The sequence below is a fragment of the Herpailurus yagouaroundi genome, unplaced genomic scaffold, assembly GCF_014898765.1.
Source record: "Herpailurus yagouaroundi ecotype Mexico unplaced genomic scaffold, PumYag 77, whole genome shotgun sequence".
NCBI classification, from domain to species: domain Eukaryota; kingdom Metazoa; phylum Chordata; class Mammalia; order Carnivora; family Felidae; genus Herpailurus; species Herpailurus yagouaroundi.
In genome coordinates this window covers 407,779-424,286 of record NW_024412388.1, presented here as the reverse complement: position 1 = coordinate 424,286, position 16,508 = coordinate 407,779, and the positions used below count along the sequence as shown (strand labels likewise).

The 16,508-nt window shown below is 58.1% G+C and overlaps 2 protein-coding genes, 1 long non-coding RNA gene and 1 pseudogene across 9 annotated transcripts; 1 reads left to right on the top strand and 3 right to left on the bottom strand.

Moving 5' to 3' along the window:
- Window positions 1-68: 68 nt before the first annotated feature.
- On the top strand, window positions 69-12,734 carry INTS11 (integrator complex subunit 11). 4 transcript variants are annotated; one of them, XM_040458178.1, is made up of 17 exons: window positions 69-229; window positions 3,121-3,218; window positions 3,757-3,830; window positions 5,076-5,304; window positions 8,549-8,647; window positions 8,731-8,765; window positions 9,013-9,151; window positions 9,669-9,733; window positions 10,027-10,216; window positions 10,554-10,637; window positions 11,036-11,125; window positions 11,232-11,394; window positions 11,597-11,704; window positions 11,787-11,848; window positions 11,921-12,063; window positions 12,142-12,271; window positions 12,399-12,734. In XM_040458178.1, the coding sequence occupies exons 1-17, from the start codon at window positions 202-204 to the stop codon at window positions 12,462-12,464; spliced, it is 1,803 nt and encodes a 600-aa protein (XP_040314112.1). In that variant the 5' UTR covers window positions 69-201; the 3' UTR covers window positions 12,465-12,734. The 4 variants fall into 4 exon arrangements, with proteins under 4 accessions (XP_040314112.1, XP_040314118.1, XP_040314102.1 ...); XM_040458158.1 differs by lacking the exon at window positions 69-229 and adding an exon at window positions 312-1,546; XM_040458184.1 differs by lacking the exon at window positions 3,121-3,218 and having other exon boundaries at window positions 78-229.
- On the bottom strand, window positions 6,228-6,671 carry LOC121018741 (40S ribosomal protein S23-like; annotated as a pseudogene).
- On the bottom strand, window positions 10,139-11,274 carry LOC121019037 (uncharacterized). The gene is made up of 2 exons (XR_005785410.1): window positions 11,163-11,274; window positions 10,139-10,385 (listed from the first exon to the last, which is right to left on the bottom strand). It is a non-coding gene; the product is annotated as an uncharacterized LOC121019037 (long non-coding RNA).
- On the bottom strand, window positions 12,641-16,269 carry PUSL1 (pseudouridine synthase like 1). 4 transcript variants are annotated; one of them, XM_040458203.1, is made up of 8 exons: window positions 15,697-16,267; window positions 15,466-15,523; window positions 15,142-15,329; window positions 14,824-14,973; window positions 14,565-14,735; window positions 13,703-13,754; window positions 13,459-13,621; window positions 12,641-13,331 (listed from the first exon to the last, which is right to left on the bottom strand). In XM_040458203.1, the coding sequence occupies exons 1-8, from the start codon at window positions 15,765-15,767 to the stop codon at window positions 13,192-13,194; spliced, it is 993 nt and encodes a 330-aa protein (XP_040314137.1). In that variant the 5' UTR covers window positions 15,768-16,267; the 3' UTR covers window positions 12,641-13,191. The 4 variants fall into 4 exon arrangements, with proteins under 4 accessions (XP_040314137.1, XP_040314125.1, XP_040314133.1 ...); XM_040458191.1 differs by having other exon boundaries at window positions 12,641-13,621; window positions 15,697-16,269; XM_040458199.1 differs by having other exon boundaries at window positions 12,641-13,621; window positions 13,703-13,706; window positions 15,697-16,269.
- Window positions 16,270-16,508: the final 239 nt, after the last annotated feature.

The window sequence follows — 16,508 nt, the reverse complement described above, 5'->3', positions numbered from 1 at the left end:
CCAATCCCGAGGCTCAACGCGTGGGCCGGCGTTTCCGGCAGGCGCACCGGAAGCTGGCGCCGTTGGGATCGCGCCTGCGCGGTGCGGTGTCGTGGGTTGTGGCGCGCGGCGGAGCTCCTGGGTCCGGGATTTCGTCGTCGAAGTGGTCCCGCTGGCTCGGTGAGCGCAGAGGCGACGGGGCCTGGGAGCCCGCCCGACAGCATGCCCGAGATCAGGGTCACTCCCTTGGGTGAGTGAAGCGCGCTCGGCCGGCCTCGCGGTCGCGGGGCCGGGCGGTGGTGTGGGGACGAGCCGCGGGGGCGCAGAGGGCCGGCCAGGTTCCCAGAGGCCACAGCTGTCGTCCTCGGAGGCCTCGGGCCGGCTCCCGCTCCCGCCGGCTCAGGCCCTGTGTGGAGAAGCTCGGAGGAGCACCGGAGGGACGGTTTTGGGGTCGGGTCCCGGCTCGCTGCGTCCCCAGCTTTCTTCACGGTGAAAAGCAGGCCTGAGCAGACTGTCTCTGCACCTTCTCCTGGGGCCTGCCCTCCGGACGCCGTCACCGTAGAGGCACAGGGTCTCCATCATCGCTGCGCCAGCTTTTGTCCACATGGACTGATGCTTTAGGTCGCTTTTCCTCCCTGCCTCTGCTTCCTTTCGCCTCCTCCATCGTCTCGCACCCGTTACCTGCAGCTTCCCGTTTACCCAATACAGCCATTCACTCTCAGTTCAGCCCTTGTCTTACATGATCCCTGCGACGCTAAAAAGAGAAAAAAAAAAAGCTTTGAATTTTGTAAAAGATATAAACGAACACTTTTAAAAGCCCAGACAGTGCAGAACACTGTGAAGGATGAAAGATCACTGGGAATCCAGAGTCCCAGAAACAACTGGGTTATCATTTTGGTGGCCAACCCTCTAGGTGTCTCTGGGCATCCTTCCAGCACTCCTGCTCTGCTGTTCCAGAACCTACCTCCTACACTGGGTTGTGTGTGGGGAGCGTTTTCCTGCACAGATGTTCCACGCAGCTGCATATCCTTTCTCATGGTGGAGCTCTTCCTTAAAACAGCACACCCAGTCCTTTGTGTGGACCCTGAGCTGTTGACAGTCACAATGAAGGCCCCTGCCCCTCGCCTGCCAGGTCAGAGTACACATCTCTTTGCTGCCATACAGGTCACTCCTACAGACGCTGGCAGCTGTTGGCGCAGGGTCCCCTCTGGCTGCTGTGACCCACACTCTTCGCTGCCTTTGGCTCCCTTCCACGGGCCTCTGCGGGACCCTCCTTCCAGCCTGCCCCTTCATGATTTGTCCCCTGTTCTCCTTGAAAGAAAGCAGTTCTTTCTACTGCTTTTGTTACCCCAGATCTGCACATGGATGTGCTCCTGAGGCCGTAGCACCATCAAAGCAGAACTATTTCTCTTGTTTTCCTTTGCCGGTTTGTACCTCATGGGCTCTCTGGTCAGATACGGAGAGTCCCAAAGGCTGTCCTACCACACAGCCTTTGCACAGCTGCCCCTCCCATCCTGGCTGTCCCTCTGCACACTACTCAGAAGTCATTTTGTGGAGGACTTACCTGGTATGGTTCTGGAAGTTTTTGGGTTCCCTTCTCTGCCTTAATCTTCTCCATGACGCACTCAGTGCGTCTGATCTATGTGGTTATCGTCTGTTTGCTCTAGAACATAAGCTTCTGCGGACATGGCGTCTCTTTTATTTTCTCCGGAGTCCTGCCTCTTTTTGTGTGCCGTCGACTGTTCCCCATCTTCCTGCCCAGTTCAGGCCTCCATCCTTGCTCCCCGGGATTGTTGTGGGTCCTGGTGGGAGCAGGTGGCCAGTGTCTCAGAGCTGAGCTCTGGAGTCCAGAAACCGTCCCTGGCCCTGTGCTTAGGAGCCATGTGCCTGTGGACTGATCCTATGACTTCTGTGATTTCACGTCCTCTGTAAAGAGAGGCAGCCGTCCCCTTTCCCCTGTCACAAATGTTTGGAGGGCCTCTGGGCACAGCTTTAGGACTGAAGATGTAGCAGTGGGCAGACAGCTGAGACACTGCCATCGTCCTGATGGGTCAGGAGCAGACCTTTGAGAGACCTTCAGGACAAGGCCTGTGGCTGAGCTCTTGGCTAGGATCGCCTACTATTGTCATGGGTGACTGAAGCTTCTCAAGGACCAGCCAGGGTCCTGCTCTGAGCCATGGCCTGGTCACCCTCGTGTGTGTGGTGTTAATGGAAGGTTCGCGTGGCTGGTAGAGGGAGGCTTGTAGGATCAGGATAGAAAGCAGGTCATTTGGTGACATCATGCAAGGGTATGTCCCTTTCTTCCTGGGCCTCCAGACCCCAGAGGAGATGACACATGGCCAGAAGAGATTGCTGGGATGTGTCCTGCTGGGGCTGGAGCAGCTGGTAGGACTCGAAGTCAAGAACATGGATAGGACTCAGGTTAAGTCTGGACTGGGAATGTCTTGAGGGGGTGCAGTGATGGGGCATCTGCACTGAGGCCACTGTAGCTGGTCATTGCTGGACAGCTGGGGCCCTGTCTCCCCATGGCTGGGCTAAAGCTACTGCACAGTGTCCCTCTGCAGTGGCACCACCTGGAGGCGCTTGATGCCTTCTGGGAGTAGGCCCTGGGGGAGGGTCCCCACAGCTCAGATGTCACCCCAGTTGAGGTTTCACGAGGGGTGGCGAGGCCTCGTGGAGCATCAGCTTGCCCCTATTAAGTGCCAGGACCACGGTCCAGCACCTGTTGCACATCCCCTGGCCTTTGACGGTTGAGGTCAGCGGCAGCAGGTAGGCTGCTCCCTCGAGAGGTGAGGGGCGTTTTCTGTCTGACCTAGGTGGTAGTGGCAGGGCATGAGGCTCGGAGGTGCAGTAGGGGAGGGCACATGGGCTGGAACTCGCTTGGCCCTTTGTCCCTTCCCTGCACATCTCCCTGGCCTGTGTGTGGAGGTGACAGTGCTTCTTGCCTCACCCTTTGTCCACACAGCAGCCGTGGGGGATCTAGTTTCCCCAACCCACTGAGGGTTCTGCAGGGCCGGGGACCCAGAGCACCCACTGGAGGCCTGAGGCAGGCGGCTGGGGCCATCACTTGCAGCAGCAGGGAAACGGACATGGGGGAAGTGGGAAGGGGGTGGCAGCACCTCATCCCGCCTTCCTGTTCAGGAGCTGGCCAGGATGTGGGCCGAAGCTGCATCCTGGTCTCCATCGGGGGCAAGAATGTCATGCTGGACTGCGGAATGCACATGGGCTTCAATGACGACGTGAGTCCTGAGGGAAGGTGGAGGTCCCTGGAGGGACCTCACGCTACCTGTTCCTTGTTGCTGTTCTCAGTAGGACCCCAGGCTTTAGAGCCTCAGGCTCTGACCCATAGAGTAGGGACAGTTTGGGCAAGTGGGCAGTGGTAGGAGGCAGGTGGGTCTGGGGTCACTGCCTTCCCTGGCAGCCCCGGGCCCCACCACTTGACAGGTGGGGTACCCTGCGTGGAAGCGTTGATCTGTACCAGAGCAGGGGCTCGCGGGCTCCTGCAGGGTCATGTGGGGCAGCTCAGTGCTTCCCAGGCAGGGCTTCTGGCTTGGTTACTGGTTCTGGCGGTTTGACCCCTCCCTGGGTTTTCAGAGGCTGTGAACAGTCGATGGTCCTGGTGTGGCCTGCCAGGGTGGGGGTATTAGTGCCCAGGCTCAGCCTGTGCCTTTATTCCCCACTCCCGGGAGTCGCTCCCTGGAGTGCTGGCTGCCCGCCACTTCCATCACCTGCAGACCCAGGGCAGCTGCGTTCTGACCCTTTTTCTTGGCTTCTCAGAGGCGCTTCCCTGATTTCTCCTACATCACCCGCAATGGCCGGCTGACCGACTTCCTGGACTGTGTGATCATCAGGTGAGTGCCCATTGGCTGCTGGTCATAGTGTGATGTCGGCTCACATCTGACCCCACTTCGGGGGCCCTAGTGGGCCCAGGAGAGCCCCCGGGGCCCGTGGAGGCTGCAGGCTGTGGGGTGTTGCGGGCCCAGGTTCTGTTCCAGGTTGCTTATGTGACTCACCCCCAGGGCTGGCCCTCTCCACCTCTGAACGGTGGTCCTGGAGGCTGTGTCTGCGTGAGCTTATAGGTGTTCATGGTTGCCCCTTGACAGGCTTTGATCAGCCCTGTGGAGGCAAGGGGTGCTCTGTGCTGTGGGTGCCTATTGGCTCTGCCCCTGAGTGTCATGGATGAGAGCCCCAGGTGCCCCAAGAAGATGAGGTGGTGTTAGGGCAATAGCCCGTGGCAGGGAGGCCACTGCCCCCAATGCAAAGATGGCACATTTCACCTTGAACCCCTGGGCTGCCTCTCAGACTTCCTCACTCAGCCTCTCAACAGCATTTGGCAGCGGTGACTACACCCGCCCTGCTCGTCCTCAGTCCTCAGACCTTCCCATACCTCCTCATCCACCCTGCCCCTGATCTCTAGTCTCATGGCCCAGCTCTTCTCTGGTGATGGTTGAACTCCCCAGCCTGGCTGAATGGAGCTCCTGCTTTCCTCCTCTTCCTCACACTCCACCCAGACAGCCCACAGTTTGTGGGTCCAGCCCTTTTCCTGACCTTCAACTTTGCCATGTGGCCAGATGACCAGAGCAGCCTCCTGCTGGTCTTCTCCCCGCACCTTGCAAGCCAGGGACCTGGTGGCCCAAGGCGGCCTCATCCTCAGCTGCTGTGAGGCTCCTGTGGACTCAGTCCCTTCTTGGACATGGGCTTGATGTAGCGGTTTGCTCCGTTTGTGGACCCACAGCACTCTGTTCCCTCTGCCCCAGTGCCTTCCTGGCCTGGCTCACATGCCATGGGGTCTTTCCATCCATCTGCCGGAGAGGGCAGCTCTCCTGATGCCCTGTCCCCTTCTCAGCTACTTTCTATTTGACCGTAGAAAACGTACACCTCTGATGCAAGCATTACCTCTTTAACGCTCACTGCTTTACCAGACACTTAGATTGTAGGTTCCAGGAAGGTAGCAGTTTTCATCTGTTTTGCTGCCTCCTACTCTGCAGTACTTAGGATGACATCTGACACACGGTGGGGCCCTGGTGTGGAGGGGCTGTGGGGGCGGGCTTGCTCGGGGAGCAGTGGCCCTGGGCTGATCTATGTTGCACCCTCAGCCACTTCCACCTGGACCACTGTGGGGCACTCCCCTACTTCAGCGAGATGGTGGGCTACGACGGGCCCATCTACATGACCCACCCCACCCAGGCCATCTGCCCCATCCTGCTGGAGGACTACCGCAAGATTGCTGTGGACAAGAAGGGCGAGGCCAACTTCTTTACCTCCCAGATGATCAAAGACTGTATGAAAAAGGTGGTAGCTGTCCACCTCCACCAGACGGTCCAGGTCAGGGTCCTAACAGACCCCATCCCACTCTCTGTCTGATACTGTGGGGCCACTAGGAGGCAGCAGCGGGCAAGCATGTAGGGACCCAGCCCAGATTCAGGGTGGGAGGGGGGCGCTAGAGTGCCCATCAAGTGCACAGAGCTTCTGCTGCTCACCCAGCCGTGCGTCTGAACACATGTAAGAAGGTGGAGACCGGACAGTGAGATGGGCAAGCCCTGGAGGGCACCCAGTACTAGCTGTGGAGCTTGGGCTTTGTCTCGGTAAGTGTCATATGTGGGTCACGGAGGAAGGTTAAGGTTTTAAGCAGGCAAATGCAATCAAATTGGGTAAAACTTAGCACAAGGATTGTAGATTTGTCTGTTTCTCCTTAGAGTCAGTGGGTTTCGCTTGTTGTTAGGTGCCTATATATTTTGGGTTGTTTTATCCTTCTGGTTGAACCTCTCGTCAATACAAATATGTGTATTTATCTTTAATAATGCTTCTTACCTTAAAGTCTGTGTTTCTGGTAACATTGCACCATCCCTGCCTTTCCCACCTTTGGTTACTGTTTGCATGGCATGGCTTTTTCCATTGCTTTATTTTCAACTTTACTACAACACGTTTCAGATGTTTTTTTAATTTGTTTTTATTTTTTAAGTTTATTTATTTTGAGAAAGAGAAAGACAGCGTGCATGTGTGTGTGGGGAGGGGCAGAGAGAGAGAGAGAGAGAGAATCCCAAGCAGGCTGTGTGCTGGCAGCATAGAGCCCAATGTCATGAACTGTGAGATCGTGACCTGAGCCGAAATCAAGGGTCAGACACTTAACCGACTGCGCCATGCAGGCGCCCCTGCATCATGTTTTAAATGTAGCTCTTTTAAGCGGCATGTAATTTGTTTTTGTTTTTGTTTGTTTATGAAAATTTCCTACTGTCATGTGTTCACCATCAAATTGAGGATCTTGGTCTTTCCATTTTGCCTTTGTGCAAGGCCAAAGGAGAGACATTGGCTACTTTGACAAAACCTTCAAGCGAACTCCAGGAGTGTCACCGACAGCATGACCTTTGTGACCAAATCCAGCAACCAGAACTTCATAATTTTCCTCAATAAAATTCAAACAGCCATCATTGGGTACAAAGGCTGAGATTTCTTTGTCGTTCTTGATCAGCTGGACCCTGATACACTTCCTGATGGCAGAATTTGGCTGTCTGGTTTCAACCCCTACTTTTTACGGCACATTCCCTGTGCATGGGAAGCGCCTCCACAAGGGTTGGCCTTCAGGCCCCATGGGCCTCCTTGTCCTGTTGGCTTTGCTGCTTCTAATCTTGTCTGTGGCTGGGGAGCATCCTGGCAGTGTGAGGACTGACACTAGCCTGTCCTGCCGGCACCATGGGCCTGAGCAAAAGAGGTGTTGGTTTCTTTCTTTTTCTTTCTTTCTTCCTTTTTTTTTTTTTCTTTTTAAAAAATCTAGCTTGATAACCTGTCCAGATGGAGCGTTTGGACTCCACGTTTAATAACTTTGAGCTTAGCTCTACCTTCTTACCATTTGCTTCCTATTTGACTTGTCTGTTCTATGTTTCTTCTTTCCATTATTGCCTTTTTCGGATTAATTTTTTAAAATTTCTGCTTCTCTTTTATTTGGCTAGTAACTTCATGCTCTTCTCATTCTCGTAGTGGTAGAGGCTACAAAACGCATTTGTGACGACGCTCTAAGGTACTCGGAGCTTTCGCCTCTATGTATTGGAAAGCTCTTAGAATGTCGTAAATCTGCTTGTCCCTTCCCTGACTTAGGCTGTCGTTCACCTTGACTTTGATTTGCTCGGTACACAGGAAACTCAGCAGGACTTCTTGACTAATTCCGACAAAGTCTTCTCTGTGTTTACCCTCTCTGCTTCTTGTGTTGTTCACTTTCTAATTTGTCTTCCTGCTAGAGAACACCAGTGTGGATCGGTGGGTAATGAATTCTATTTATTCTTATTTTTGTTTTTGTTTAAAAAAATTTTTTAGAGGTCGTGGGGGAGAGAAAGAGAAAGAGAAAGAGAAAGAGAATCTTAAGCAGGCTTCATGCTCAGTGCAGAGCCCAACATGGGGCTCAGTCCCACGACCTGGGATCATGACCTGAGCCGAAATCAAGAGTTGGATGCTCAACTAACTGAGGCCCCAGGCGCCCCCACGAATCTCTTTTATTTGTTTGCAGATGGGTCTGCTTCACCCTCATTCCTGAAGGACTTTTTTCGTTACGTGTGGAATTCTAGTTTGGCTGTCATTTTTTTCTTGGTACTTTGGATGTGTCTTTCTATTCACTGTTTGGAAGAGCATCTTTAATCTTAGACTGCTTGTGGGGTTGTGTTCTTCTCTTTAGATTTTGGGGGGTGGATTTTTGGATGCTACGATGGGCCTGAATGTTGTTCTGTTCTCATTGAATCTGCCCAGGTGTGAAGCCTCTTGGATCTGTGACCTGATGTCTTTCATCAGGTTCTTCCAGTGTTACTCCTGCCTGTTGCTCTTCTCCAGCCCAGGGCTCCAGATGGCAGAATGTTAGGCCTCTCACTTCAGACCTTCCCTGACGCTTTTGTCTTTCTGTGCTTCGTGCTAGATAGTCTTTAATACATATTTTAGCGCATTAGTACTCTGATTATATGCAATGTGCTGTTAAATTCATACGTTGAATTCTTTGAGTTATTATGATTTTTGGTTTAGATTTCCACTTTTTAAAATGATTTCTAGGGGTGCCTGGGTGGCTCAGTTGTTTGAGCATCTGACTTCAGCTCAGGTCATGATCTCATGGTCTATGGGTTCAAGCCCCTTGTTGGGCTCTCTGCTGAAGCATGGAGCCTGCTTCAGATCCTCTGTCCCCCTCTCTCTTTGCCCCTCCCCTGCTTGTTCTCCCTTCAAAAATAAACATTTAAAAAAAAAAAAAAGGTTTCTAGTTTTTGGTCAACATCCTGGGTCCTTTTTATGTCTTTGAATGTGTTAGTCACAGCCCTCTTAAAGTCCATGTCTGAAAACTCTAGGAGCTCTGAGTCTGCTTCTCTAGACTGTTGTTTTGCTTTCTGTGGTGGTGTCTCGTCTCTTATGTCTGGTTGCTCTTGGTTGAGAACTGGATGTTGTGTGTGAGAAACAGGAAATGATGAAACATGATGAAACGTGATGAGAACCATGTTCCCTTCTGCCCTCTGCCTCCCCAGTGTCCACCTCCCTTGTCCCTTTGTCATCGTCTTCAACCCAGCATAGCCTGCAGACCTGAGTCGAGGCCTCTTCTCTGTAGGTGGATGATGAGCTCGAAATCAAGGCCTACTATGCAGGCCACGTGCTGGGGGCAGCCATGTTCCAGATTAAAGTGGGCTCAGAGTCTGTGGTCTACACGGTCAGTGGAAGCACCTGGGGCACAGGAGGGACTGCCTGGCCGGGGAGAGGAGGCACCTGCCTTATTGCCACATTCTTTGCCAGGGTGATTATAATATGACCCCGGACCGGCATTTGGGGTGAGTAGGCTATGTGTTTGTTTCTTCCTGTGTGGACCCCCTAGGAGTGCAGTGATGTACAGGGGTGTGCTGGGTGCCTTCAGCGTCCACCATGTGTCCTTTGTGCGTGGCAGAGTCTCTTCCTCCTGCTTGTCAGAGGGTCAAGGGAGGCTATGGCTGGGGTCCGTTTTTTCGCTCCTAAGCCTTGAAGCCTAGCCTTGCAGCCATGTGAATTGTCTACCTTGGCCCACGCCCACCTCTGTCATAGAGCTGCCTGGATTGACAAATGCCGCCCCAACCTGCTCATCACAGAGTCTACATATGCCACGACCATCCGGGACTCCAAGCGCTGCCGGGAGCGAGACTTCCTGAAGAAGGTCCACGAGGCTGTGGAGCGTGGCGGGAAGGTAGCTGGTGCACGCGGGGCTCTGGGCCTTGTGCCCACCCCGACCGTGCTACACGGTCCTTCGCCACCTCCGGCATGTCAGGGGACGGGTGCCATGTGTTCTGGGCATGCTGGGAGGAATGTGTTCTCAGCATTAGGAAGAAAAACTTCCCTGAAGACCACGGGGGTTCTTATTCATCCCTTATCTCAGATCCCAGCCCAGGGCTGGCCAGAGTATCCACGCAGTCAGTTTGGGATGTATTGTGGCTGGGAGCAGGACTTGAGGGCAGAGTGTGGGGGCCTTACCTGTGGCCTGCAAAGGGCCTCTGACTCTCGGGGATACCTGGCCATGCCCTCTCAGTGGACGCAGGCCCTGGCCATCAGAGCTGCCAGCAGGGCCAGTGTTTATAGTAGCTGCTTCCTGAGAAGGCAGCCACAGGGAACCACCGCCTGCCCACTGTGATCAGAGGTGGCTTTAACTTGGGTGGGCAGCATGGCCAGGGGTTCCTGCCTGAGCCAGCCTTGCCCTTCCCCTGCAGGTGCTGATCCCTGTGTTTGCGCTGGGCCGCGCTCAGGAGCTCTGCATCCTGCTGGAGACCTTCTGGTAGGTGGTAGCCAGTCGGTTTCTGGGAGCCCTGGCTTGCGTGGGTGCCAGCGGCATGTCCGTGTCCAGCTCTAGGCAGAGTATAGTCAGGGTACCTGACGTCTGTTGGGGCACCTGCCTGTACCGGGCCCCCCAGTCACGTGCCTACGTCCCCTCTGTGGGACCTGGATGTATAGGAGGGAGCGGGCAGGGGGTGATTCCTTCACGGATGCAGCCTGGGCTGGGGTGTGAGGGGGACGCGGGCTAGCCCTGCCCCGGCAGCTCCTCCACCGTGGCCCTGGCGCGGTCCGCAGGGAGCGCATGAACCTGAAGGCCCCCATCTACTTTTCCACGGGCCTCACGGAGAAGGCCAACCACTACTACAAGCTCTTCATAACCTGGACCAACCAGAAGATCCGGAAGACCTTTGTCCAGAGGAACATGTTTGAGTTTAAGCACATCAAGGCTTTCGACCGAGCATTTGCTGACAACCCGGGTCCGATGGTGAGGCCCTGGCCAGGAGGGGGTGGGGATGGCTGTCCTGTGCCCATGGTAGCCAAGTTGGGCCGGGGCAGCCAGCGTTGGCTGTCTACATGTGTGCACCTTCTCCGTGTCTGGGACGTGTGAGTGGTCCCTGCCTGCAGGTCACCCTCAGGGAGTGGGGTGCACTGTGCTGATGGAAAGATGGGGGCGTGGTCAGAAGATGGGGCCGGTGGTGGGTGCAGGGTCAAAAGACTCTGAGGGCAGAGGAGGGGCTGGACTCGTGTCCAGTGCTGGTTCTTTGGCAGGTGGGTGTCCACTGCCCTGACTGTGCCCTGACTGTCCCCTGCCTGCCCTGCAGGTTGTTTTTGCCACACCAGGCATGCTGCATGCCGGCCAGTCCCTGCAGATCTTCCGGAAGTGGGCAGGGAATGAGAAGAACATGGTGAGGGATCTGGGCTCCAGGTGTAGCTCCCAGGAGGGCCTATGAGGTTGGGCAGAGGTGGGGGAGCAGGGGCTCCACCCGGCTTGGGGGCACTGCTGTTGTCAGGACGGGGCTCAGTATCCCAGGGCCCTGTGTCTGACCCAGGCAGCTCCCACCCTTGCTGTGTGTTGGCCTCTCTGCATCGGGCAGTAAAGCCTTCTGGCTTCCGTAGCTGACGTGCTACTCATGCCTGGGATGGGGAACTGCTGGCAAGGGGAAGGGGCCATCAAAGGTTCAGGTTTAGACAGGCAGCAGGGGTGGGGTGGAGAGACAGAGAGGAAGCCCGAGGCAGGAATGGGGGGCGGGGGGTGGTGTCATCTGCAGGGTGGCCGCCGGCTCCACGCCTCACTGCCCCACAGGTCATCATGCCTGGCTACTGCGTGCAGGGAACTGTGGGCCATAAGATCCTCAGTGGGCAGCGCAAGCTGGAGATGGAGGGGCGGCAGGTGGTGAGTCCCCACTTCCTGATAGCTCCACGGGCCCCACCTTGGCTCGCTTGGGAGCCCTCTGAGCCTTTGCTTGTGGTAAGGGCCTGTGTGCACTGTGAATCTGCAGCTGGAGGTCAAGATGCAGGTGGAGTACATGTCCTTCAGTGCCCATGCCGATGCCAAGGGTATCATGCAGCTGGTGGGCCAGGCGGAGCCCGAGAGCGTGCTGCTGGTGCATGGGGAGGCCAAGAAGATGGAGTTCCTGAAGCAGAAGATTGAGCAGGAGTTCCGTAGGTTGGGGGTGTGTGGGGGTTCCGTAGGTCCCCACGGGATGTGGGGGGGGGGGTGTGTGGGGAGGGCTTGGGGGGGCACAGGGGGGTGTGGGCTGCCACGGGATGTGGGAGGAATGGGGGGTGCGGGCTGCCCGTGGGGTCAGCATGGGCAGAGCCAGCTGATCCTGACAGGCTTTCTGCCCCTCCCCCTCCGGCCCAGGGGTCAGCTGCTACATGCCAGCCAACGGTGAGACGGTGACACTGCCCACAAGCCCCAGCATCCCTGTAGGCATCTCGCTGGGGCTGCTGAAGCGGGAGATGGCACAGGGTACGCAGGGCAGGGCAGGGCAGGGGAGCGGCTCAGCGGGTGGACCCGATGGCAGCTCCCGTCCTCGCCCCTTTCTCCACAGGGCTTCTCCCTGATGCCAAAAAGCCCCGGCTCCTGCATGGCACTCTGATCATGAAAGACAGTGTGAGTGCGCGTGGGCGGGGGCACGGCGGGGGCGGGGCGCTCCATGCCCCCTGACCTGCCCCTGTCCCGCAGAACTTCCGGCTGGTGTCCTCAGAGCAGGCCCTCAAGGAGCTGGGTCTCGCCGAGCACCAGCTGCGCTTCACCTGCCGTGTCCATCTGCACGACCCTCGCAAGGAGCAGGAGACAGCCGTGCGCGTCTACAGCCACCTGAAGAGGTGGGTACCCGACCCTTCCCGGCCCTGGGGCGGGTAAGAAGAGGGGTACGAGGCAGGTCTCACAGTGTTTCCCCACAGCGTCCTCAAGGAGCACTGCGTGCAGCACCTTCCCGATGGGTCCGTGACCGTGGAGTCCATCCTTATCCAAGCCGCGGCCCACTCCGAGGACCCAGGCACCAAGGTGCTGTTGGTCTCCTGGACCTACCAGGTGAGTGGCCTCCAGGGCCCTGTAGCCGGCAGGTCAGGATAGGCGGGGTTATCCCATCACCTTGCTCTGCCCAGGTATGGTGGTCAGGGGAGGTGAGATGACTGCCCCCTCTTGCATCTGGCTACAGGATGAAGAGCTGGGAAGTCACCTCACGTCACTGCTCAAGAAGGGCCTACCCCAGGCCGCCAGCTGATCACCAGCCAGAGGGCCCTAGGCTTCCCTCTAGAGCCATGTCTGTGCCTCAGGTCTTCCCTGTGTCCCTGGATGTGGAGCCCACGGCTGGTCACAGCACTTGTCCATGAGGACACAACCAGCGTTATGTGCCTACGTGATTGGCCAGTTCTCGCTGAGGAAAGAAATAGGCCTGGGGACTTCATCACCCTTTATTTCTATTCCTGAGCCCCCAAGAGATGGGTGGTTGCTCCTGAGGTATTTTGTCCAGTAAAAAGAGAACCAAAGACCACATGGGTGTTCCCTTCTTGATGCCCAGACCTTTTTCCTGCGGTCTACCCAGAGCAGCCCACCTGGGGCAGACCGGGGTACCCAGGAAGGTGGGGACTTCTGGAAGGTATGGGCCAGTGGGAGGCAGGAAGCCTGCTGTGGCTCCGGATGGCCAAGTGCTGGTCCCTGCTGCTCCATGGCATGCAGAGCTGGGCAGGGTCCAGTGGCAGGGCCTAGTATGTCACAGCTGCCCTGATCTCAGCTGGGCATCTGGGGATTATCTGTGCCTCCCATGTGGTGAATCCTGCAGGGCACAGGAGGTTTTCTTCAGGGGCTGGGCCTGTCCAGGCCACAGCTTCCTCTGGGCTGCAGAGCCTCTGCCTGTCAAGGCCCTCCCCGCTCCCTAAGGCGAGCCCCCTCAGCCTCCCTCCCTACCGGGAACTTGATCACAGGGGCCGGGTGAGGAGTATGGCTTGGGTCTAAGGGCCCAGGGGAAGGAGACCCCTCACTCCAGGCTGCCTGCTTTTGGGAGCAGCTGGAGACTTTTTGTCCAACCTGGTTGGGGCTTCCTTGCCTCCAGGGCCCTGGCTTTCCTGCTGAACACAGGCTGGATTCCCACCTGTTAGGACAGAGGAGAGCTGCAGCTGTGCTGCTACCAGGAGCCCCTCCTCCCATCAAGCACCCCACCTTGGGAGGGGCAGTCATTGGGGTGCATGCAGGGACTTTTCCAGGCTGTCTACCCTTACCGAGACTCCCGTACTGCACTGACTTGAGGAATAAGCCGTGGGCCGGGGCCACACGTGTCTGGTGTCTGCCGAGGGGGTCCCGGCTTTCCAAAATCACCTTCACCTGAGCGGGCATCAGAGCTCCCAGCCCCACAGCCACCAGCACAGCTGTCATTCTCCGAACCTGCAATCCGAGGCCAAGACTGCCATAGTGACCCAGCTCCTCGGGTCCGCCCCCATCCCTGGAGGCCCAGGCAAAACCCACCTGTCTGTACAGAAAGGACTGGCTCTCAAACTCCAGGTTCCAGAACTGCAACCTAGAGATAGAGGCACCTATGACACCTGGGCCAGGACAACCCCCAGTCTGCACTGTGGCCCCAGAGGAGGGGGGCAGGGGGAGGGAGCTAGGAAAGACTGGTTTCCACTCTCTCTTCCACCCTAGGGGCTTCCATTGGCCACCCTGCCCTCAAGTGAAGCTGCTGGGAGAGACCTTGTGAACGGGAGGGGCTGCAGAGCCTTCTGAGAGGCCTAGGCAGTGGGGACAGGGCTCTCAGGTGGAGGTGCTGCTGAGGCACAGGTCCTAGGGCAGCTCTGGGGCAGGGAGGTGAGCATGACCAACTCCTCTACCAGAAACCCAAGGCCCAGGATAGGTGTTCTTCAGCTGATCATGCAGAAGTTCCTCCTCCCTTCAGTGCAGGCTCAGACTGAGAAGGTTTGGGAAGCCGACAGCTGACATCTGGCCAGAGGCCCTAGGAACAGTGGAACCAACCGCCTGCCAGGTAGCGCTGGGACCACTGGCCTGGTGCTTCTCTTCCAGCAAAGTGTTTTCAGCAGCTGCCAAGATCCATCTACTAGTCCACGAGCCGTGGCCGGACAGGGCTGGGAGCCCTTGGAGAAAGCATTCTCTGTTCCCAGTGTGGCAGGACCCCAGCCCAGGGCGGGGAGGGCACAGCTGTAGGTTCATGGTTGTTGGGGCCATGCCACTTAGCTGACTAGCATCTCCCCTGTGAGGTTGCTGATGGGCACCCAACTCCAGCTGTGTCCTGCACCACCCTCACCAAGGAAGGTGCTAAATCTAAATCCAGCTCCCCCAGCCTCTGGCCAGTGTGCAAGGTGCCTTTCATTACCTGTTCTCCTGGGGGAGGACAAAGGGGCTGCCTAGGTCAGGGGACACAGAAGCTCGGCGCAATGTGCGCACTGAGCTCGTGGCTGGGCTGCCAGCTGACTGGAAGGCACTGAAGTCATGTGTCCCTAGAAGGTGCTGGGCAGCCTCCTGCATGGCATCTACATCCAAGCAGCTGCAGGGAGACAGGTGAGTGGTCAGGAGGGAGTAGCCAGCCAGGTGTGCCTGGCAACCCTCTTCTGCTCCCTCACATCCACGCTCACCCTGCCCGTAGTGCCCAGCATCGGTTTCGTTCAAACACAGACAGCTGATCGGGCCGGTGGCAGCCGGTGGCCAGGCGGTACAGGTAGGTCCTGGATGTGGCAGCATGGCGGGCATGGAAGTCCATGGGTACTCGGAAGGCCTGCAGTACCCTGTGGGAGCACGATCAGGCATACCAGAATGACCCCTATGCACCCACGGACCCAAGTGACCCCTTGGTATCTCCATCATTCCCAAGTTCTGTGCAGACACCAAGTCCTTCCTGACTCGTGGTCTCCACCCAGAGTGGACCAGTTTGGAGACAGCAGACAGGTGCTCACCGGATGGCCGGGTGCCTCAGGTGGGCATTGAGAGCTTCAGCCAGGACCTCGGGGGAGAAGGGGGGCTGGCCTGAGCGGCGCTGGACGTCTAGGTGAGCGGCGTTGCTCAGCGCGTGGACTCCAGCATCCGTGCGGCTGGAGATGGTGAACTTGACCGGCACCACCGATTTCAGCCTCTCTGCAGCCTCCTGCGAGGACAGAGCCGCCTGGGGCGGGGTGGGCAGCGCAGGGCGAAGGCCGGAGCCCAGAGACCCCGGGGCTCCCATCTGCCCATTCCCCGGGTCTCCCTCTTTCCATTCTGAGGGGGTGGACGGCGGAGCTCACCTCCAGGTAGTTCTGGACCCCGATGGCGCGCTGGGAGCCCCTGATGGCCGCGACCCCGCTGCGGGCAGAGGCAGGCTCAGGTTAGCTGACGGAGGCCCGCTCCGCACAAGCCCGTTCCCTTCCCAGGCGTCGAGTCCTAAATTAGCTCCCCCGCCACCTCCCCGGCCCCACCTAGGATGCCGGGATACACTTGGGGGCCGCGGGCATGGATGGGAGGTCCTGAAGACGTACTTGAACCCCGTGCCCAGGTACTGGAAGTACACGAGGTAGCGCGCCCTCACCGAGCCTGCGGCAGGGCCCATGGCTGGAGTCGGCAGAGCCAGGACCGGTCGAGAAGGGCCAGGCTGAGCAGATCCGCGTGTGTGCCCTGCGCGCGCGCACGGAAGCAGCCTGGCCACGCCCCCCGGCTGCGCCTGCGCCTTAGCTTTCCTCCCTGCAAGGCACTCGCTCGCCCCAAGGCCGCCGAAGGCCAGAGCAGGGGAGGGGCCGGACTTAGGGAGCGGTTGCAAACTGCCAGCGGGCTGAGGAGCGCGTGGATCGGATTCGGACAGTGGCACCAGGGAGGGGCTCCCGCGGACGGGCGCTCTTTCGTCCGTCCTCTCGCCCGCTCACCCACTTCCCACCGTCCTGGAGTGGGTCCGTGCCCACGATCCGCGCAAGCGGTTTTCGCAAACGCCCCGACTTGCGTAACGGCCGCCTCGCTGGAGCGGGCAGTCCCGCGCCCTCCCCGCCCCTCGCGGACCGGCGACTGTCGCTGGGCCCGACCCTCTTCCCAGCCCGCGGTGGCCTGGGAACGGGGAGGCTGGACGACGGGGCGTCCGGGCCGGAGCCAGGCGTGGCCGTGGCCGCAGGGAGGGGAGTTTGGCGACGCTCCCCGGCAGTGACAGCGGGAGGCGAGCGCGGGCGGCGAACATTGGCGACGCTCCCCAGCCGTGACAGCCGGCGGCGCGCGCGGGCGGCGGACTTTGGCGACATTCCCCGGCGGTGACAGGCGGGGCGGGGCGGCGGCGCGGCGGCCTCATTCCGGGGCGGGCGGGCGCCGA